A 22,182-nucleotide genomic window follows, 5' to 3' on the forward strand; every position below is an offset into this window, starting at 1 on the left:
TCGCACCTCTAGGTCTCCGGGCACACGACACAGGTGGGAGGCTTTACTTTCCCCATATTACAGGTGGCCAAACTGAAGCACAGGTTGCACGTGCTGACCTCACTGTCCCAGTCACGGACCCTCCATCCTCTCCTGAAGCTGGAGCACCTTTCAGAGTCCTCCTGCTTCTGCTTGTGCTCAAGTTACTGCCCGAAAGGAGAGCGGACAGGGTTTTTGCTTCCGTTCCTTGCTGTCGGTGAGTTGGCCCCTTGCCCCCATCAGACTGGATGCTAATTGTTTGCACATGACCATCTAGTAAGACGGGTAGCTCACATTTGGCCCCCAGTATCTCTGGTCCTTCTGAGAATCATTTCTTCTCATGCATTACATTCCTCTGGGGCTTGGATTTTCTTTAGAAGGGCCAAAGCAGGCTGTCACCACGCGCAAAAACCCAGGCAGCGCTACAGGACAGATGATCATGAATTAACCTTGTTTACTCCCTTCACGTCCATTCTCCCAACCCCAGGTCACTGGCTGAACCAACCTTACTGTGCCCGCCTCTTCCGACAGGTCACTTACTCAACAGATATGGACTCTGGTTGTCCTTGGCAAGCCATTTCGCAGACATTCCCCTTCTCCTCCCAGACCATTCCGTCCCTTCGCTGCTTCCAGGTCTGGTGATGGTTCAGATAAGTCAGCATCATTTACGCAAGACTTCCATGAGAGTTCAGCTAAACACAACCCCTTCGCGTCTCACTTGTTCTGTACAGACCAGTGACCTCAGACCTGACAGCCCTGCAGCGTTATGTATTCACATTCATTAGAGGCAGGGCAGGTACCGCTACTTATGCGTAAGGATGCTCCACACTTCCTATTATGAGACCGTGTATGCAGTTGATTATAACTTAACCAGACTTTAACCATTGGGTCTGTAATCTTCCAGGAGGGGTGTCTGCCTCAAGTTGAATTATTTTGGAAAGTTTCAGCTTAAACAGTTCAGCCGCATCCAAGAACAGACTAAGGGAAAATACATTGTTTTGCCCATGTTAAAAATATTCTTACAACTGTTTTGTTGAAAAGTTCTACTGCCCCCGTGCTTGGAGCAGGGATTTGAAATTTGTCAGGGGTTGCTCTAGGGTCACAGATGTGCCTTTTGCTGTTCCCATTAAAGCCATCCAAATTTGGTCAAATTACAAACCTCTGAAAGACTGCGCATTATAACATATAAACGCAAAGGGGCTGAATGGCAGCTGCACGGGCAACCTTAATTCTGGCATTTCCTAACTTCTGAGTTCTTGACTTTGCAACTTTAATGTTCTTTTAATGGAGGGGTTTTTTAAATGCAATATTGACACTAAAATGTATTAAATGTCTCCCTCTCCTGGCTCTAGGAAATGCATCTCTATAGTAGCATTCACCAGAGGAACTCCAAGCTCTCCATAAACATTTCTCACGTCGCAACAGTCCTGTAGGGTACAGAAGTGTATTTCCCTCCCTGGTTGCCTGGAAAACAGGGAATAAGGGCCACACAGGTGGAATAACTTGCCCAGGGTCCATCAGGGAAAAACCAAGCAAACGAGAGTCCAGTCTCACACTCCCAAAGTAATAGACAACCCTGCTCTCTGCAAACTGCCTTTGTTACTTTCTCTTGGAGACATTCCGTCATGCAGAGAAGCAGCACATATCTGCCCAGGTGGGAATTTTCAAGGGTGAGGCCTCGTAAAGATTATTGTGGTGCTAATGTTGAGAGTCATTCAGATTTTTTATTACAGATGGGGTGTAAAAGAGACATAGACATACAAACAAGTGAGCCATTGGCTCCTGCACCGTACCTCCAACAGGTTATTTTAGAGAAAGGCAAATGGGGCAATGCTGGGCATGATGTGGGGACGGATTATTTCCTTCCAGCTGCTCGAGTCATCATCGTGCACCACAAAGCGTGAGACTGGATCACTCCCTTTCCGCATGTACAACTAGAAATATTATTGTGTGCAAGACTGTTCAGCCCCATTTCATGCCCTGCAATGGCTGTCTCTCTCCAGCTCCTGGGTAGCGAATTCCCCAAGCCCGTTCTATGCTGGGTGGAGCAGCGTTTGCTTTCGTTGGTTTGCAGCCTGTTGGCCACTAGCTATTAATTATTACTGGTATTACAGTGGTGCCTAGAGACCTCAGCCCGGGAGTGGGGCCCCATTGTGATGGGTGCTGCACATGCTCAGAAACCCAAAGAGGTTACATCTAAGTAGCTTGGCGCGAGTGAGGAGTTTTGAGAGAACCCTTGCTCTCATGCCAGAGGACAGCATCAAAGAGATGACTGATCCACACACTCTGTAGCCACATGGCTCTGATTCTTCCCTTTGCTTCCAGCGACAATCCAGCACACCGCTGCTTCCCAGCACGGCGCCAGAGAGGTCTAGTTGTTTCAGTCATTACTCAGAGTGCCCAAAGCGTGACAAGCAATGAGACCCCAAAGGACCTATGAGATAAGCAGACTAACGAAGATGGGAGAGGCATGTACCATACAAGCCAACTGATGAGGTGGGGTGGAGGGGCATTGGCAGGCAGGAGCTTACCAGGGTCATCCTTCTGGCGCACCGGCTGCTGCGGGACATGCGTGGGGCCTGTCCCCTCTGTTTCTGGGGCCTCGCTGGACATCGCCTCCAGCAACTTCTCCTGCTTCTGAATGAAGGACTCCATTCCGGCCAGGGACAAGGGGTCAGAGACCTGAGGAAGCAGCCATGTGTCAGGGCCACAGCACTGGGAAGCAGGTGGCCATAGCTGGCAACCCACCCCATCCAACTGCTCTGCATCATACGAACAGCTAGCCACTGCCCTGAAGCCATAGCCTCTCCCGGCTCCCACCCTGTGCAGCCCCGCTGAATCCAGTGGCTCCCGTCAGGGCACACTATGGCCTGACCATTAGCACTGCAAGCATAAAAATTAGGTCACAGGAAGAAAAGGAGTACTTGTGGCACAGGAAGTCACTGTTGCTCCTATTTATTTTCTATTTCAACCCTCAACACTTAGTTCCTGCTGCTGGGCTCCAGGACCATTCCCCAGAGATGCACTGGCATGGCATTCTTGTCCTGCAACACCCTTTGTTATTCCAGCCCTAAATGCCCAACTCGCTTGCCCTCATCTCCAACAACCCTCCTACCCCGACCAGCTCTGCCCGTTTATTATTTGGACTGCGATAGTGCCCAGAGGCCAGGACCCTGTTGTGCTAAGCGCTGCACAAAGATACAACAAAGAGATGGTTCCTGCCACCAAGGCCTTTCCTCACCTGCAGCCCTGGTATCCCCAATAGCTCTGTGAATGCTCTTCCTGCTTGGTTGGCAAGAATCCTGCTAGGCACTGGGCCCCTCTTTAACTAACCGTGCAAACAGCTTCATGGTGGCTCAGACTACTAAACTCGTTGCACTGGTGACCATCTCCAACAGCAGCAAGCAGTGAATACGATGCATGGGGTCCCCACTGCACCACATCCTTTGTACCCCTGGATTTTTCCAGTTCAGCCCTCAAACAGTCTCCCAAAGACCCATGATCCTGGCCATCTGACCAGCATCCTCGTGCAGGACCCGCACTTACAGTGCTGGCCTCCCTCAGGCCGTACAGGATCCTCTCATGTGCTTCGGCCACGCTCAGCACCGGAGCGATTTTACTGGACGGGAACCTCAGCCTGGGCCTGGGGAAGAGAGACAGAGCGGAGTTTAACGCCTTGTCCTTCATCTGAGGAGAGGAGTTGCTAAAACTTCAGCTAAGAACACAGAAAGCCACCCTGCTGTGAAAGGAAACCAGCTCTGATCTGTCCTGTAACCAAGGCCAGATTAAGGGGCAGATGACCACCTGGGGTGCCAAGGCTGGGGGGGGGGGCGGTACCGGGCTTGGGGTGCTGTTTTTGTTGTTCGTGACAAAAGGGAAAGTAGAACGTCTGACGTGACACGTTTCAGACATTCCGCAGGCAGATTCATTTTTCACTAGCCTCCTAGAACATTCTGGACCTTGGTAGAATCTCGTGGAACCTTCCAGACTTTCTGAGAACTATATTTTCCTTGAACCTTCTAGAATGTTGCCAGCCAGGCCCTCGCTGGGCAGGACGTTGCAAGTCAGTCAGTGAGGTGCAAGACCGAAGTGAAGTGAAGTGAAGTGAGAGCCCAGGTGCGGTACTGTGAACCTTGTTCACATGGCTGACAACGTTCTGGGAAATGTCGTTCTCAGAAAGTCTGGAAGGTTCCACGAGACTCTACCAAGGTCCAGAACATTCTAGGAGGTTAGTGAAAAATGAATGAATTACAAACACAATAAAAAAATAAGTTATTCAAAAGCTTAACAAATGGGGGAGAGAGGGGTGCCAAAGACACTCCTCGCCTGGGGTGCCATTTGGTCTCGGGCCGGCCTTGCCTGTAACCCCCAGTGGCCCTAGGCAGACCACCCGGTAGGTATAATTGCCAAAGGTCCTATGCAAATTCTGTAACGTATAGCAGCAAGGGATACATAGCGTGAATGGCCCTGTACACGCTGCTATAAGCCCTGCCAAAGAAGCGCTAGCATCATGCTATAACGGGGATCCTGCAAAGCAAGTCTCCATAAGGGCTTACAGACCACGTGGGTATCCAGAATACACACTCCGGGTGCCTGCAACGCAGTCATGGTCTAGTGGTTGACAGCAGCAGCCAGGGCTTCTGGGTTCTATTCCCAGCAATTCCATTGACTTACGTTCAACATTAGGCAACTTGCTTCCCTTCTCTGTGCCTCAGTTTCCCCATGTCAAGTGTTTGGGAGAGGGGGTGCCATAGATATTGATGTAGGAGCTCAGTTTCTGAGGCTGAAATTTCTGACCCAGAACAGGGAGATTTCAGGGTGAGCACAGTATGCAGGAGTCAGTGATAGCCATGGACCCTGCAAGCACTACGCTGCCTCGTTCACCTCCCGAGGAGACTGCAGCCCTGGCTGGTGCTTTGGGCCCGGGGCAGCACTTACAGGATGTTGCAACAGTGACACTGCAGCTCTGGGTACCATATATATACACACACACACACACGTATAGACCCACATCTTATGCACTGGCTACCATATGGCCTAGGGTTCACTTAATCCTGCCTTAGCACGGGGGGCATGGACTAGATGACCTGTTAAGGTCCCTTCCAGTCTTATATCTCTATGATTCTATATACATACATGTATATACACCCACTTCTTAGACACTGGTTACCATTTTTCTAAAGTCAGATTTAAAATAATAAAAAAAACCCAGCATGCCTATTCAAGACTTTGGGTGCCCAACAAACCATCATGACTTGGATAACGGAGTGGAGATGATGCTTATAAAAGGTGTGTATGACACCAAGCTAGCAGGGGTTACAAGAGGTCAGGATTAGAATTCAAAATGACCTTAGCAAATTGGAGAATTGCTCTGAATTCAACAAGATGAAATTCAATAAAGACAAGTGCAAAGTTTTACACTTAGGAAGGAAGAAAAATCAAATGTAAAACTACAAAATGAGGCATATCAGGCTAGGCAGTAGTAGTGCTGGAAAGGATTTAGGGGTTCTGGTGGATCATGAACTGAATATAAGCCAACAAAGTGATGCAGCTGGAAAAAAAGATGAATATAATTTTGGGGTGTGTTGTATGTAAGACACTGGAGGTAATTGTCCCTTTCTACGTGGCACTCGTGAGGCTCCAGCAGGAGTACTGTGTAAAATTGTGGGCACCACAATTTAGGAAAGAAGTGGACAAATTGGAAAGAGTCCAGAGAAGAGCAACACAAATGATAAAAGGTTTAGAAAACCTGACCTATGAGGAAAGTTAAAAGAACTGGGCATGTTTTAGTCTTGAGAAAAGAAGCTTGAGGGGGGACCTGATAACAAGCTTCCAGTGTGTTAAGGGCTGTTATAAAGCAGATGGTGATCAATTGTTCTCCATGTCCTCTGAAGGCAAGACAAGAAATATGGACTTAATCTGCCGCAAGGGAGATTTAGGTTAGATATTAGGAAAAACTGTCTAACTATAAGGGTAGTCAAACTCTGGAATAGACTTCCAAGGGAGGTTGCTAGTCTAGGGTTAACTTGGTCCTGCCACAGCAGGGTGCTGGACTTGATGACTTCTCGAGGTCCCTTCCAGCCCTAGATTTCTATGATTAACAATACAATAAATAGAATGAAATTCCTGCCGTATATATCCATGTGCATTGCTCTTCTCTTATATATTGTCTAACACACACAAACAGGCCCTCCTATACCGGTCAATTTCTTTCTTTTTTAAATAGCAATTTCTATTCAGTGAGCGGTGGTCACTTATACACGAGCATATATGGTAACATAACACATGTTCATAAAACCTTTTGCTATCAAACGCCCTAAGCAGGATTGTGTAACCCAGCTATTAAATGTGCAGACATGGAGAGGTCTGAAGGATCTGGAAGGGCCGTTCGCTTTTTGGATCAATTAAAAAGTCTGTTTATTGCTAAGGAATGTTCTTTCCAGCCAAGATTGCCCCAAATCTGATTAAAAAAACCCACAAACTGCTCAGAGCAGCCTTTTGAAGCAAAACATCCCTTTTCAGGAAAATACATATGTATACACACACATGGATTCCAGCCAAGTTGACCGGAGGCTTCTGTTGACTTTAGCAACAGCAGATAGTAAACACTTATGTAGCAAAGTACATGCAGTATCCTCAGCCTATGCCACAGGATAAACTCTCCAGCATTCACTGGCCATACCATAGGCCACCACAAAAAGCTTGTGGAACTTTTGGAAAGGGCAGTGGGGGTTAACCCCCAAGTCTGGACCAAATCAAAACTCAGGTATTAAAATTACATTCTTCCTCCTCCAAACTCCCTTGCAGTTTCAGTTGGATTTGGGATTGTGTCCTAAAGTATTGTGGATGGTTGCCACAATTGCTGTTTAAACATCAGCTGCGCTCCACCCCACAGGAGGCTGCAGTTCACTGGTACAGCTCATGCGTTAGTTTAAAAGTTATAACTCAATCCTTCAATAACATAAGCATGTCCTCCAATGCACTGCACCTCCAACAGCACTAAATACAATGTTTCAGTGCGGACCCCATGGGAAGAGTGCCAGTCATCAGCCAGCACCAATTCCTGGAATATCTGAGTGTTCCCTTTGGGATCTCCCCCTCACATACTGACCCAAGTCGACTCTGCTTAATTTGTAAAACATAATGGAGTCACAGCACAAGGTAGGACTGATGCATATTACTCACCATTTCAAAGCACCCAATATCAAGCCTGGTATTTGCTGCTGCCTTGAAGTACTAATTATCCTACGTTCAACCCACTGATACTGTCAACATGCTGGGCATAACCTGAAAAGAGTCCTTACTTATTAGCCTTCTTCCCATCTGTCTGGGATTTCCCATCCACCTCTGCCTCGCTGAGCTCTTCCGTTGGGCTCTGAGGTTCCGACCTGGGGAATGCCGTCTTCAAAGTGTCCACAATGGCATTGAGCACAATCTGCCGGGAGTGGGAAAAGCAAGGGGGTTAGCTCCATGAGGAAGGAAAATGCCACGTTCCAGAAAGAGGAGTCCTCTGGCTTCCAACTCAGCCAGGACAGGCCCAGCCTGTAACTGCCTATCGACCACTATTGAGGAGGAGGAAGAACGTGTTAGGGCCATAACAGCCTTCACTTTGGGATTAAAAGAGCTCAGTGCTACACACAGAAACGTCATCCATGCTCCTTTAGGGACAGCTCCTGCTGCCAGCAGAGTCAACGGGAGTTTACCGGGGAAGCCCGTGGGACAAGGCATAGGCCCATAATGCAGTCACTGCATGTCTTCCCCTTACCAGGTTGCTATTGGGAGCAAAGGGATAGCCAAGATGCCCAGAGAAATGGACAAGAACTGATGGGCAGCTCAAACCTCCACTTAGCTTGAGTCTGTCCTTCACGTCTCTGCTCCCGTGGCTGACAGGCGCTCCCCTTTAGGCCAGGCCTACTCTGCAATCATGAGTGGGCGATCACAGCTTGTGGAGACAGACTCAAAGCTAGGGTTGATCTAGCTAGCTGGAATAACAACAGCAGTGAAGCCGTAGCAAGCATATACCCAGGGTGCTGGGCGGGCTTGTACAGTCCGTGCTGCTGCTCGCAATCATTATTTGAGCTTGCTAAATCAAAGCGAACTTAAGGATGTCTACATGCGCTGCATTCACCCCTCTGCCTGCAGGCTAGAGATACCCGGAGAGGCACAGGGCCTCTCCAGGTAACATTTTAGACAGAGGCCTGTTGAACCTTCTGAACTGCACATATGCTCGTGAAGGACACTTCTTAAAGTAACCCTACTGGGGCTGCCGAGGGTTCAGCGGAGCGGCAGGCACTGAAATTGTTCCATCTGTAGATAGAGCCCTCGCTTGCGGTGTTTGGGGCACGGGCACAGCCACTGCTCTGGCAAGATTCCATCTGGGAGAGGCATGTGCTAGGATTTTAATGCAACAGCAAGAGGAAGAGACACTGATTTCACTTAGATTTTGTTTACGGGCGCCAGGGGCACCACGAGAGGAAGTGTTGGCCAGCATATCGAATGTGTTTAAATTAGACTGTAATATCCTCAATGCAGGGACCTTGTCTGAACCATTTTCCCAAGGGCAGGACAGCCTGAATTGTGTGAACATCACAGGGGACAGAGTAAATTTGGAAAATTGAGACTTTGGATAAATCAAGGGAACGTTCAGTGTGACTGTAGAAGAGGGAGGAAGGGCAGGACCCTGTTTTGGGGGAACTATAAAAAGCATCACTCTCATTCATTCAGAGCCAAATACAATGCACATCCAGCCAAGCCTCAACCCAAGTGGTTTTAACAAGCAGTCGTGCACCCAGGTGCCCAAGCAGAGAGCGATCTGTAAAGGACAGGTTTGAAAACTTTCTATTGCTCTCATTAAATAGAAAAACCAAACTGCCCATTAACAATCAGGAATTGGCCAACTGACGTAATACGGAGAATTAGGATATAAGGGGCATGAGGTCAGACTGAGTGGCAAGCCTTCGCATCCCCATTTTACAGGTGGAGATGTTAAGTGCTCAAGGTCACACAGCAAGTTAGCGACAGAGAGGGGAAGAAAACCCATGAGTACCAATCCCCAGTTCTAACTACTAGACTATGCATCTTTATCTAATTATGAAAATATCTGTGCAGCAAGGTTACCACCCAGGAGATTTGTTCAGAGAGCTCACAATCCAGGAGGAGATCCGGTGAAGAGTACCCAAAGGTGCACCAGGCACATTAGGGTCCGGAAGGATCCCATAAGAGTTAGTACCTTTCCGAGTGTCCAACACTTGAGCTCATCAACTGAGCTGGGTACTTGCAAGATGGGGTGGGAAAGGTAATCATTGAAATGAATGAACTATCCCTTTGTCTCCTCTTCTTTCCCCTTCTGTTACCTACAGCATCTTATGCTTTTGATGGGAAGGGTAGCAATTTGGGTCACAGATGCCATTCGCACAAAACAAGCAAGGGTGGTCTTATGGTTAAAGCAAGGGGCTGTGACTCAGTGACTCAGACTCCCAAGGCAAGTCATTCGATATTTCTATGCCTTGGTTTCCCCCAGTTATGACAGGGGGATTATAATACTTCATTCCTCCACTTATGTGGCCATGTAGATTGTAAGCTCTTTGGGGCAGGGAATGTCTAAGTAGGTGTATGTACAGTACACCTAGTACAATGGGGCCCCAGAGCTCAACTGGGGCCTCTAGATGCTAGTAAATAATAACAGGCAGACAAAAGCCTAGAAGGAGAAAGTATTTTAATGCGTTAGGATGAGAGTGTTCACACAAATGGAGCTCAGCAGATGGCGGCTACACAGGGGCATGAAGGTACCTTGTCTATTCTGGAGACCACAAAGGGTTTCTTGACAAACGCGATCCTGGCGTCTGTGTTCAGGGCGAGGAACTCCTGCACCTGCTCACTATTGGCAATCTCGGGAATGCTGCACAGTTGCTGCAAAGGAAAACACAGAGTTGGATTCTCATCTCCCTACCCTACTCATAAAAAACAGAGACAGAGGAGTCCTGGTAAACCCCGTTGTCCACCTCTCCTCGTGATCAGGACCAGATTGTCTTTTATGCTATAGTCCCCAGATGTTCCAAGAGACTGGACTTCCACCACTCCCAGGAAAAATGCTCCACACCCCAACAGGGTATTTGTTGAGATATCCACCCCTGAATTTCTTCCCTCCTCCATAAAATGCAAGAGGGCAAAGTCATGCATTGCATGGATTATTTAGAATCAGTAGGGGGAAAAAGCAGGCCCAAGGCTTCTCTTGTTGCCTCCATCCCCCACCCCCAAAAAATTAGAGGCCATTTCTGAACGTTTGACTTGCCCAAGGTCACATACACAAGTGGCAAAGCCAGGATAAAAGCCGAGGAAGCCTGGCTCCCAGTCCCTTGCTCTAACCAGTCCATCGCTACTCTGCTCTGTTCATTCACGCAGAAGAAACCTGCACAACCAGATCACACACATAAGGAAGAGGCTGCTGAGTCTGTTTAATGATAGGGACCTGAGAGAACATCTCACCTTCAAGAACGATTCCAGGAGACTTTTTCTGGCTTCCACCTTGTCACTATCCATGTTTCCGAATGGAAGATCAGGGAAAAGTTTCTTTGGACCTTTGACATCTTCAAAATAAAACACACGCATAAGTAAAAATAAGACACATCAGTACTGTTAATAAAGGGTTGAATCCTGACTCGTGGTGAGGAGTAACTTACTACACCCATAGGCCAATGGCAGAGTAAGTTAATGCTCTGCATGAACTAGGGTGAAAGGATCTGGCCTCAAATATATACAGAGTTTTCATCCCAACTCTTTTAAGACACAGGACTCTGTAATGCCAAAGGACTGGAGGCGTTGGTTAAGAGATAATAGACAACCTGAGAGAACTTGAATGCATGGCGGTAGCACTGGTTGAAACACTGAGTGGAACAGTTTTCTACTGGCAAATGAAGTTTCATCAAAATCAAAACTTTCCGTGGAAACATGTCAATTTTGGGTAAATTTTCAAAGGAAAAAAGCATTGAAAGTAATCATTTTGACTGTCTCATTTCATTTCATTGTTTAGATGTTTTGAATATTAATTTTATTTTATTATATTATACATGCATTATGTTATATATATATATATATAAAAATGTTATTATCTGTAATAAGTTATATTACAATGTTTCAACAATATCCAAACAATGGACTTTCTAGGGTGCAGGAGATTTCAAAACCGAGACTTTTCATTCCAAAATCAGAATGAAAATAATTCTCAAAACCAGAGGGTCCTATGGTATGGAAATTCTGTTGTCTGACCAGCTCTCCACTGCTTAGTCAAGGGCCCCCCATTACGTTAGGAAAGGGACATCCCAACCTGGGCTGTAGCAACAGCTATGTTAAGACCTTAGGAGGAATCTATCAGCCAACCCTGCTCTGCACCTTGATGTGCACCAGTTACCAGACATGGACACTCCTTGAATTGCTTGTGGTTTGAGTCCCCCGGCAGTGATTTGGATTAGGGAAGCCATGAGCTACACTCAGTTGAGCCATATTTGGTGCTTGCCCTGCATGTTGGTCACCTCTGCCATAGACCAGTGGCCTGACCATCAGAGGTGTGGAGCGACCCCGGCTCTCCCTGAACTTCCCGGGAGCTGTACGTGCTCAGCACCTATCTTCACATCTTGTATTGACAGACATTTGAAGAATACCTCAGACTTGAAACCAGTCACCATCTGGCCTGGCCTACATGGGTAGGGCTTGCCCCTGGAACCTATAGTGATGCTCCTTGAAGCACCCACCCATCAGCAATCAGGATGGGGTGACCAGCTCCCGCCCAGCACTCTGAGAGCCCCCTCACGTCCTGGGGGAGCTAGCCCAGGGTTGCTGGCTGGACCACACCCCTCTCCACCACTGTGCGTCACAGTGCACAGCAGGAAGGGGATGGACTGGGCAGCGCTGCAGAGGCTCCTACAGCAGGGAGAATGGCTGATTGCATTGGGGGAAGGGGGGGCAGGATATATCCCATTGTGGCCAGACGGGGGCCCTTGGGAACTCAGATGAAGTTCAGAGAGAGGCAGGGGGAATACCGAGGTCATCCTAGCCTCCTGCTAACCCACCGTGTGCTGGCCTATGGACGCTCACCAGGGGCACCCATTATATTTAGCCAAGCAGCGCCATGCAGGGGTGGCAAGGAGGGGCAGGGAGATTGGGAAGGCTGCTAGGGCTTTTACAGCGAGCCAGCTTGAGTGCTGACTTTTAACGAATTTCCGCAGCTCAGGTTTCTCCTCCAGCCTGGTCTGCAGGTTCAGGAACTCGCGGTAGCGCCGGTTCACGGTGTGGTAGGCCACCTGCTGGAGGCTGTTGGCGTTCTCACTCTCCAGTGCTGTCTCATACTGGGGAGGAAGAGGGCAGACCATTAGTCAGTCATTAACCTGTGGAGACCAGACACACCTCAGGGACAAAGATCCTTCCGTGGGCCAGGGGATGGGACCCAGGAATCCCCACTCTCAATCTCTCACTCTAACCACCGGGCCCACACCAGGGTGGATAAAAATGGAGGATTTTTTCTTTTAATAATTTAAATGGGATTTGATTTTGTTATTTAAAATTAGAATACCTTTTTCTTTTTAAAAATAAACCTATTTCAAATGGAATCTGAATTTAATACAAAATAGGTTAAGGCCTAAACTTATTATAATCTCTTAAAACATTTGAACAAATAATGAATATGCTGAATCCATGAACCCCGATCAAAACCTTTGAATTAAAGGCTTCTTTTCTATAAAAAGAAAGAATCGGGGGGAAAACATCTACTTTGTGAGGTCAAGCTTGACAAATATGACACAATAGTGGTAAATAAGCAATATATTATTCACCATTTTCTTCCATACTAAAAAAAATGTACAATTAATAAAAGACTGAAAATATTAAGCTATATAGTTGCTTAAATAAATATAGCTAGTTACAGTGTACCTTCCTAGGTACCAAATCTCATGTAAAGGCTCTATTTAGTTGTAAATCAACATGTTTTTATGATTATATCAGCCAAGGAGAATACATCTTTCTTTAGAAAAGAACTGAAGTACAAATGGAAAAGTTGACTGAAATTGAGGATTTCAAATCGAGGCTTTCCAGTTGGTCATTGAAATCACAGATTTAAATCAACCTGCCCTGCTATGGGCAAAGCTCCCAGAGGAGGGGGCAATGAGCTTTACCTAAAACAGCTTGTGGATCCTCTCTTCTGGAGCATTAGCGTTCCTGCATGCCCACCCCACAACAAGAACAGAGGAGAGGAGTGACTGTATCACCTTGACCGTGTAGAGTGTGTAGGGATGGAACCCGGTCCCGCTGTGCTCCCGGGCAGTGATGGTTCCAGTTATCCGCAGGTTCTGGATGACGACTGGGCTGTCAGGGCTACTGAGTGGCTCAAAGCTGAAGGTATGGGAGGAGTAGAGTGGGAGAGGCGGCTGACTGGGGTCCAGGGGACTCTTTGCTGGGTTCTCCAGAAAGGACGGTCGCCTCGAGAAAGGCTTCTCTGGATCGGCCAGCAGGACGGTGACAGATGCCAAGCTTTCCTCCTTCTCCACTGCGGGGTCGATTTGTATGTCGGGGCACTGGCCCAACGCAGAGGGGAGGACGCTCGTTTCAGAGCTAGAGGCAGTGCTCTCCTCCAGGTACCCATCCTTGGCACCCACACCGTCCTCTTGGTCCAGGCCGTCCGGCCCCTCCAGCCCCGCAAAGGAATCCTGGAACGTGTCGGTGAGGAATTCCTCTGTGGACAAGAGCACCACAGAATCCGAGTCCTTGCCGAGGTCAGACATAGGGGATTCCAGCTCTGAGTCCTCACACAGGAAGAGGGAGCCCAGAGTATCTGGCTGGGGGTAGCGCACGGGCGTGCTCCCTGCTTTCCTACCATCAACATCAGCACCAGGCTCCCCACTCGACAGGTCCTTCCCCTCTTCCCCCTCTTGAGGGTTGCACTCCAGACTGTCCACCACATCGTAACTGGGGAGCTCCGAAGGCCTTGGAGACGGTGCCACAACTTTCAGTGGCAAAGAATTCGGCACTGCGGGCTGGCAGGGGGCGGCGGCCAAAAGAGGCTCCTCCCCCTTTCCCCTTCTTCTTTCCCCTTTGCTGCCCATCTTGGAGAAAATCCCAATTAGTAACAGGTTGATCCAGTCAGGATCAGACATCTTCTTGATCATAGGCAGAAGAACATTGCAGGTGACCAGCTCCACCACCACGAAGCGCCCAGTCCTAGTTTCCAGGTGAGGCTTGGGCACCAGCACCCGGAGCAACACGTCCACAATGCTCCGGGCGTAGTTCACTTCCATGGCTGGGCTCTGGACGGCTGGGTGCGGGGCAGAAAGCTCACCGTACGCTCGCCAGAGCTGGTGTGCCAGCTGAGCCGGTCCCACCGGGCTCCTTGCAGCCTCCGTGCTCTCCCTTGCTTTCATGTAGCTTTGCAGGTGGCAGCCACAAAGCAAGAGAATCTTATGGGTCAAGGCTTGCTTGTCCACCAGTGCCATCCTCCTTTTGAGCTCTAGGGCCAGGCCTGTCATGGCCTTCCTCACCTCGTCCTCAAAGCCCTGCTCGCTGCTAACTGTCCGGTACCACGAGGACACAAAGTCCCGGATGATCTTCTGGATCATGCGGTCAATCTCCTCGTCCAGCTGCCTCTCCGCCTCGGGGCTCTGTGGGCAGCTCTCCAGCAGGACGAACCGTTCCAAGTGGAGCCGGGTGCAGGTGCTGATGATGGCCTGGGAACCCAGCCATCCCCCCAACACCGCCAGCAAGCCGGAGAGGAGGCAAAGCAGCCAGATGTTAACCAGCAAGTGGACGACTAATAACCAGGCTAACAGGGCCCCCAAAACCATCAGCTTCCTGTTCCCTACCAGCTCACTCAGTCCGCTGCCGAGGCTAGCGCAGGGCTCCTGTGTCTTTAGCATCCTCTGGTTTTCCATTGAAAGAACCGGGGAGCTTGGTGCTGGGCTTGCAAGTCTGAAAGCAGATTTCCCCGGCCCAGGTTGATCAGCCCTTTGTAAATATCACATCCAACCAGCTGGGACACAGGAAAGGCAAATGCAAACCACTCTCCACTGACTGCCAAACCCTAGCACCCAGACAGCCCCGCAGAGCCACTGATTGCAAGCGAGGAGGCTCTTTGCAAAGGCACCTTTGCCTCTCCCTTTGTCACAGCCCCAGGTAAGAACAAACCAGCCAGGCCAACCAGCCCCCTTTAAAACCACCAGCTCTTGGGGCAACAAAGTGTTGCTTTAAAAACTATGACTGGGTGAAAAGCTTCCTGCTTTTCAGATCACAGGGGCAAAGTGACCCTAGCGGCCCCCCCCCCATCTGCACCCCAACTTTCCCTATAACCCCCCTGCCAAGCCAGTGGGCTTTCAAATCCTGCTGCCACCCACAGGGCCTTAACTGGGTGCTCGCTGGAATACGTCACGGGTTTGTCTGAGTGCTGCATTGCCAGGCATTGTTGGTACTTGGCTCCTTTGCTCTCTCCCAGCTCTGCTTGGCATCTGTGGCTGGGTCAGCAGCTGCTCCCCTGCCTGCTGCCGGCCCCTCTCCTGCCAGGAAATGGACCTGGGGCTGGTGGCTCAGGGCTGTTGTCTGAGAGCTGCCGGATCTGCCTCTGCCAAGGAGATGCCAGCAAAAGGAGAAAGGGAAAGGCCCAAAGCAGCAGGGAGAGGCTTTTCTCAGTGCCATCTAGTGAAAGGGAAGCAGAAGCACAGAAAATACTGCTCCAATTCAAAACATGGTCTCTGCTCATGCAGCCACTAACACATCGTGGGGACTTAGAATCATAGAAAACTTGGGGTGGCTTTTACTAGCAAATAATAATCAACAGTGCTACATCTGGGGCAGCCAAAGGAAAGACACAAGCCCACATGGTGTAAAAATCCCACAAAGTAGCTAGAGCAGTACCTGGCCACACACCCCACAAGCACCCCTTGTTTCAATTCCCATTCCCCGACCCCATCTCTGTCAAACCAAGCCCACATGCAAGCCAGAAACCCATTCCAATGGTTTCAATTTACAGCCTGAAGTGCATTAGTGAATTACGCCTCGCCTCAGTGCGCCCTGCTGGCAGGGTCTGTATCATCGCTCTTGTTTTACAGATGGGGAAACTGCGGCACAGAGATGGTGAAGTGATGTCCCATAGAGAGTCAGTAATAGAACCCAGGTGTTCCCTAGCTCACAGTCCCTTATTCTAAACATGAGATTGCTCTCTTTCTGCGATTTTATACCATCACGGAGGAGGCTGGTGCTCATGAGAACTTGCATCCTGGATCAGCAAGGCAGGAATGAGATGTTAGAAATGCAGTGTTACGAAAGCATCCCGCTAAAATTACCTAACCTCATACCCATCATGGCTGACCCAGTTAATTACAGTGAAACCTAACTGACATGGAGATGAGTGAATGGGATTTCCCGATCTGGACATCCCCCAGCTTTAGGAAAGCTCATAACTGGAAGCAGATCTGGTCTCTGTGATCGGTTTGAATTGGAGCATCAGATCCAAACACCTCTGAGCTTTGGGAAATTCAGATTTGGATCCACGTGAGGTCCAAGCTTTACAGTGACCCCAACTCTAGTATTAAACAACCAAGCTTCATTAGCAGTTATCATTTTTAGGTATCACTTGTTAAGTGCTCAAAGACTGAGAAAATACACAAATAGACCATCTCTACCTGACAGCGCCTGCCTCTAACTTGGTCATGTGGTTAAAGATACTAGGCTGCAACTTAGGAGATCTACCTGTCTTAGGGCCTGACTTCACATGGAGTTATTCCTGATTTACTCCATGTGTGGATACTCTTACTCCAGAATAAGAATGCCTTGTTCCTGTTTAGCTTAATCCTTTCCACTTTTTCTGGCATAAGAGATCCACACATGGAGTTAATCAGGAACAACTCGATGTGCATTTAGGTTCTTACACAGCCTTAGGTACTTATATCGCCCCCATTACTGTGGCACAGAGAGACTAAGGTCCAGATCCTTGAACGTATTTAGGTGCTTAACTCTCATTTCTTTTGGACCTGGTATTTAGGAGCCTAAGTATCTTTGAGGATCTGGGCCTAGGTGACTTGCCCAAGGTCACACAGAAAGTCTGTAGCAGAGCAGAGAATTAAACCAAGGTCTCCTGAGTTTAGCACTCTAACCACTACCCCATCCTTCCTCTGGGTTCGGTGCCTCCCTCTCCCACAGGCTCCCTGTCTGGGTGTGTCTGCACTGTAGATGGGAGTAAGTCTCCCAATCTGGAATGGATACACCTGTGCTAGCAGGGCTCCAGAGAGCTAACAGCAGTGGGGCTGTTCCTGCTTGGGTTCTCAAGCCAAGGGGGTCAGGCCTTTAATAAAGCAGGTCCTAGAGCAGGGTCACAGCTTTCCCTAGCAAGTGTGGGGGTTCCCAACCTTCTCTTTCTGAGTCCCGCCCCCATGCTATAAAAATTCCACAGCCCACCTGTGCCACAAAAGCTGTTTTTCTGCATATAAAAGCCAGGGCCAGGTTTAGGGGGTAGCAAGCAGGGCAGTTGCCAGGGTCCCACTCCACAGGGGACCCTCAGGCCCCAGCCCTAGCCAGCAAGGCTTTGGCTGTGGCTTTGGCTTTCTGCCCAGGGCCCAGCAAGTCTAATGCTGGCCCTGCTTGGTGGACGTCCTGAAACCTGTGAGTGGGCCCCAAACCCCTGGCTGAGAACCACGCTGTACAGCATGTTCCCTGCAGCATGCAGGGCCCTACAGCTCTGCACCCCTTACCCACTTTGGAGAGGAACAAGGGAGTCCTAGATGCAGGTTGCCATAGCAGGGCAAAAGACTTAATTATCCCCTGCCTTGCACAGCTGTAAGGACGAGCCAGGTTGCAGAGCAGGCCTGACGAGTTCATCAGAGGCCAGTTATCTCAGGCATGGTTCTAGCATGCTGCAGACAGGTGCCAGCAGGAAGCCTGACTGGACCCCTGGTCTGCCGGGGGTTTCTGTGCATGAGAAGAATAGTGGAGCTCCACAGCTGAGAGCAGAACACAGAGCCTCAGGACAGCAGTGCAGAGTGTGAGTGATTAGCAAAGGTGCCTTGAGTGAGCTTAGTTATTGAGAGGGTGAATACGCAGAGAGAGAGATCCTGATCACGTCATATCCCCATTTATTCAGGGCTCAGGATAGCTTGACCTCACCAGCAGGCTAAAACCTACCACTGTGATGGCAGCTAGGCACAGATAGGCAGCCTGAGTGGCGCATAGAGCAGCATAAGTGCTTATACTGTGCTAATCTTGCGGCAGCCTGCCCCGGTGGGTTTCCTGAATAACCCCAAGTAGAATGTGCTACATGATATAATGTGGAACCCTGCTTGTCTTAGTCCCCAGCTGTGCTTTCTGAGCGGGGCATCAGACTGAAAGTAAAGGTCAGAAAACATTACAGATCAAAAAGGCAACGGTATCTCTCAGAGGATGGCCAAATCCCCTTCAGGCCCTGTGGTCTCTGATGAGACATCTCCAGGGACAGCCACCTCCCACAGAGTGGGGAAAACCAAAAGGGATTTTTGCTGCTCAGGGAAATGAAAGGACTTTCCATGGGATTTTTTTTTTTTAAAGTGGTTTCTTCAGAATAAATCTCTCCTGAGGTTCCCAGATCCCCACCTCAGAAGAGCATGCTCTTAAATGAGCTGCTGAGACTCTCACTCAAAGCAAGAACTTCCAGCAAGGGCAGATGTGTCCAACGGGATTCATGAGGAACAGAAGGAAACAAGGAGAGGTCCTTCCCTCAGTGACAAGGTAATGCTGACAGAGGTGTGCATTCCTGCGTGGTGCTCAGTGTCATGGGTCCCATACAGTCCCGTTTAGATTCTGCTTAGGTCGCAAGGGAGGATTAGTCCGTGCAAGGTAGTGTAACCTACTGTGATCCACAGAGCTGCTGCTCCTGACTAGTGGAGTTAGCAGAGGTCTGTGCTGGGCTCAGACACTGCTTTGGTCTGTGATTGAGGGTCGGATTTGTCCACACAGTGAAGTCCTCACCTAGAGACCTCCAGTCATGCAGCCTGTTGCACTAAGGCTTAGAAACCAGAGTAGTGAGGGAGGCTTTGGGGGTCAGGCTGCAGGCCCAACAAAAAAAGGATTAAATTTACTAACCCCACGTTATTTGCTCTGTGTCAGGGCTTCTTCTAAATGACAGCTGAGCGACACAAGGGCTGCTGATCACATGGCAGAGTGACAGGCAAGGCCATCGCAGTATTCTCTCTGGTCCTTTGTTTTACATGAATTGCAGTAGTGACATGTAAGCATTAAGTGCTCTCTCCCCTAGGAGCACTGTACAAAAGAGATCTTTGTGTTACAAACCTTTCTTATGCTAAGCAGCCTCTGAGAAACTAGTGTGAGAGTAGACAGTGCCTCGACCTGGGGGTGACTCCAGTTTATGCTAGCTGGTTATTCCCCCCTTGGGAGCATTCACCTCTTGGGGATTTCTGGAGCACAGTGTGTTTTGTCCATATTTCTTCCCCAGATGTGACCCTGATGTGACCCCTAAGCCATGCCCTGCAGCGGGTGGCATGTGGAAGGCATGAGGCTCTGCACCCACTGAGAAGCTGCAGCCGGGAAGATGCTCAGCTTTCCTTTCCCTTTGGGCCATAGAGTAGGCCAGGGGATCTGATCCACTGCCATTTCTATGCTAGGCAGAGTCCTAGGGCCAGAGTCTGGTCTGAGCTGCACCAATGTAAACCTGGCATAACTCCATTGACACAAACTGAGTTACTCCAGAGTTAAATGGCTGTGAGAGTGAGATCTGGTTCATTGCTCTGTAACATGATAATTTTGCAGGGCTGAAAAACGGTCTCTTAATATGGTTGTCAGGCCTAAAGAGCCTATGAGAACTGAATAGAAACTGACAGTGAAGCCAGAGGCGTGACTGTGAAGCACAGGGTGACATGGGGAGGAAAACTAAACCCAGTGAGATTTTGAGCAGCAGAATTTCAGGTTACAAGGTGTGGGTGGGGACCCCCCGTGCCCTTTACCGTTAACTTTATCAATGCAAAACTCTGTATTGGTGCAAAATATGAGGTGTGGATTTAAACTCCGTGAAGTCAGAGAGCCAGATCCCCAGCTGGTGTAAATCAGCCTGGCTCCGGGAATGGAGCCAGGCTGATTTGCATTTGCTGAGGATCTGAACTGCAGTGCACCTGCAGCAATCCAGATATCATACTGAGATAAGAAATTGATGCGTTTTTCACTCTCAACATATGCTGTACTTGAGGTCACGGCTTCTCTTGTGAAGTGAGTTGGAAAAGGCCAGGGAGGGGCGTGGAACAGGGCAGGGTGGGAGAAGGGGATCTAGTGTCCCAAACTTCAATCTCTCTTACAGCATTAAGAATAAAAAAGTTCCACAGACCTGCCTCTGTTAACTCCATCTGGACCAGGCATGCCGAAGATTCTCTCCTCTTGCCAGAAAGTGTTAATGCTACTCATGTTAGGGGTGTGAAGTGAAGTAGCTCCTTGCCTGGTAGCATTGGCCCTTACTGAGAAACAAGCTCTGTTGCTCTCGCTCTGACCAGTCACTGCAACTTGCAGGAGACCTGTGTAGCTGAGGGGAAAATAAAAGGTAAGAAACACACGTGGGTGCAAGTTTGTTTGTAGGTGTGATGGCTGCCACCCAGGCTGGCAAACCCGGGTTTGACCTGGGGACCTCTAGAGCTAAAAGCGTGAGTAGCTGCAGCTGGAACTCAAGTGCCAGATTTCTGTAGCTGGGACTGTAAAAGATTCATGTTCTGTGCAAATGGGGCACAGGGGGATCTGTCCACTCGACAGTGGATTACAGATGCACATATATTTCTATTTGCGTAGGTGTAGATTGTGATTGTGTAGGCCTGTGTGTGTGTGTTTCTAGATATCTGTGTCTTTGCTGAGGAATTAGCAGCTGGGAGAAGCCTTATTAAAATTTGCATTTAGTTCTTTTTGAACATAGGTGCAAAGTCTCCCGGGTAATCACTAACCCTGGCTGGAAAATGTTTGGGGGTTTTCTTCCCTCTTCTTGTGCAAAATTTTGATTCTTCATATTTAAAAAAAAAAATCCACTTTTACTCAAAGTTTTTGGTATTCGGCTGAAAACAGTTCAGGGTTTTTTGTGGTGGAGTGGGGACGTTTGACAAAAAAAGTAAAAATTTTCCATAGAAAATAGACTCTTCATTAAATTTTTGTCTAATAAAAAAATCAACCTTTCCATCAAACACATTCAGGAGAGAACTTCTAACCAGCCCTGATTGCACCAGACAGAGATGCAACCCCACAAACTAGCAAAACATCCTGGTAAGATTTGCCATTTATAATGCTACGGCAACTTCCACACAGAAAGCACCTTTTATTCGGATAGATCCCAAGGGATTTTTAGAACATGAACTTGATACTTCTCACATTTACATTGGTGTAAATCCAGAGTAACCCCACAGAGGTAAACCTGGGAGTGCCATGACAAGCCCATTGGTCCTGATGCTAATTTCACGCTAGTTCTACATCCGTGTAAGCCCAGTGACTTCAGCAGGTCACGGCTGATTTACACTAGTGTATGTGAGAACAGAGTCAGGACCATAGCTTAAGTATAAAAAGACCTTCCTGCAGCTGTATCGAAGGGTACATCATGCGGTTGACACTGCTTGACGTGCTTATGGAGTGTGTCTATTAGGACACGAGGTGAAAAGTTCTGATTAGAACAGTGTGAATAGCCAGTTTTTCCACTCAGCCAACAGTCTGAACAATTGGGGGGAAAACCCCCCAAAACTGGTTTGGATTGACCCAAAACAAAACCTGTTTTACATTTTTCCAGAAAAATGAAGATGTCAAAAATACTTCCGTTTGGATGGTTTTGTTCTCAAGGTTTTTACTTTAAAAAAAAAAAAAACATTAGTGGAAATTCTGAAACAAAACACCTTTCTGAAATGAAAAGTCAAAGCTTTGGCTTGGAAATGCCAGAATGAACCACTTCAACACTTCTGAAATATTTATTATTCAATTAAAAAAACTGGCCAAAATTGGTGTGAATTCTCAAATTGTTTTGGGCGACCGCAAATCTGTCTGTTTTCCAATGAAACAATGATTTTTTTTCATGAAATATTTTGCCCAGCTGTAGTCCTGATTCTGCTCCTGGTTTACACTGTATAAATGAGGTGTAAGTGTACTGCAGCAGAGGGTGCTACATCATTGTAAGGGTGAGGACAGTCAGGCCTG

The 22,182-nt window shown here is 48.5% G+C and overlaps 1 protein-coding gene across 4 annotated transcripts in view; it reads right to left on the reverse strand.

The window, feature by feature from the left end:
* The window catches only part of SNX19 (sorting nexin 19), a 50,031-nt gene extending 34,419 nt beyond the window's left edge, over positions 1 to 15,612 (reverse strand). For 2 of the 4 annotated variants that reach the window (XM_048827348.2, XM_075122298.1), the window contains exons 1-7: positions 13,275 to 15,612; positions 12,221 to 12,359; positions 10,504 to 10,604; positions 9,808 to 9,927; positions 7,323 to 7,453; positions 3,565 to 3,661; positions 2,550 to 2,700 (exon numbers count right to left, since the gene is read on the reverse strand). In XM_048827348.2, the coding sequence (XP_048683305.2) occupies positions 2,550 to 2,700; positions 3,565 to 3,661; positions 7,323 to 7,453; positions 9,808 to 9,927; positions 10,504 to 10,604; positions 12,221 to 12,359; positions 13,275 to 14,930 (2,395 nt within the window). In that variant the 5' untranslated portion in view covers positions 14,931 to 15,612. The other 2 variants (XM_075122299.1, XM_075122300.1) reach the window with 2 other exon arrangements.
* Positions 15,613 to 22,182: the final 6,570 nt, after the last annotated feature.

This window comes from Caretta caretta, chromosome 22, assembly GCF_965140235.1.
Source record: "Caretta caretta isolate rCarCar2 chromosome 22, rCarCar1.hap1, whole genome shotgun sequence".
In the NCBI taxonomy this organism is placed as follows: Eukaryota; Metazoa; Chordata; order Testudines; family Cheloniidae; genus Caretta; species Caretta caretta.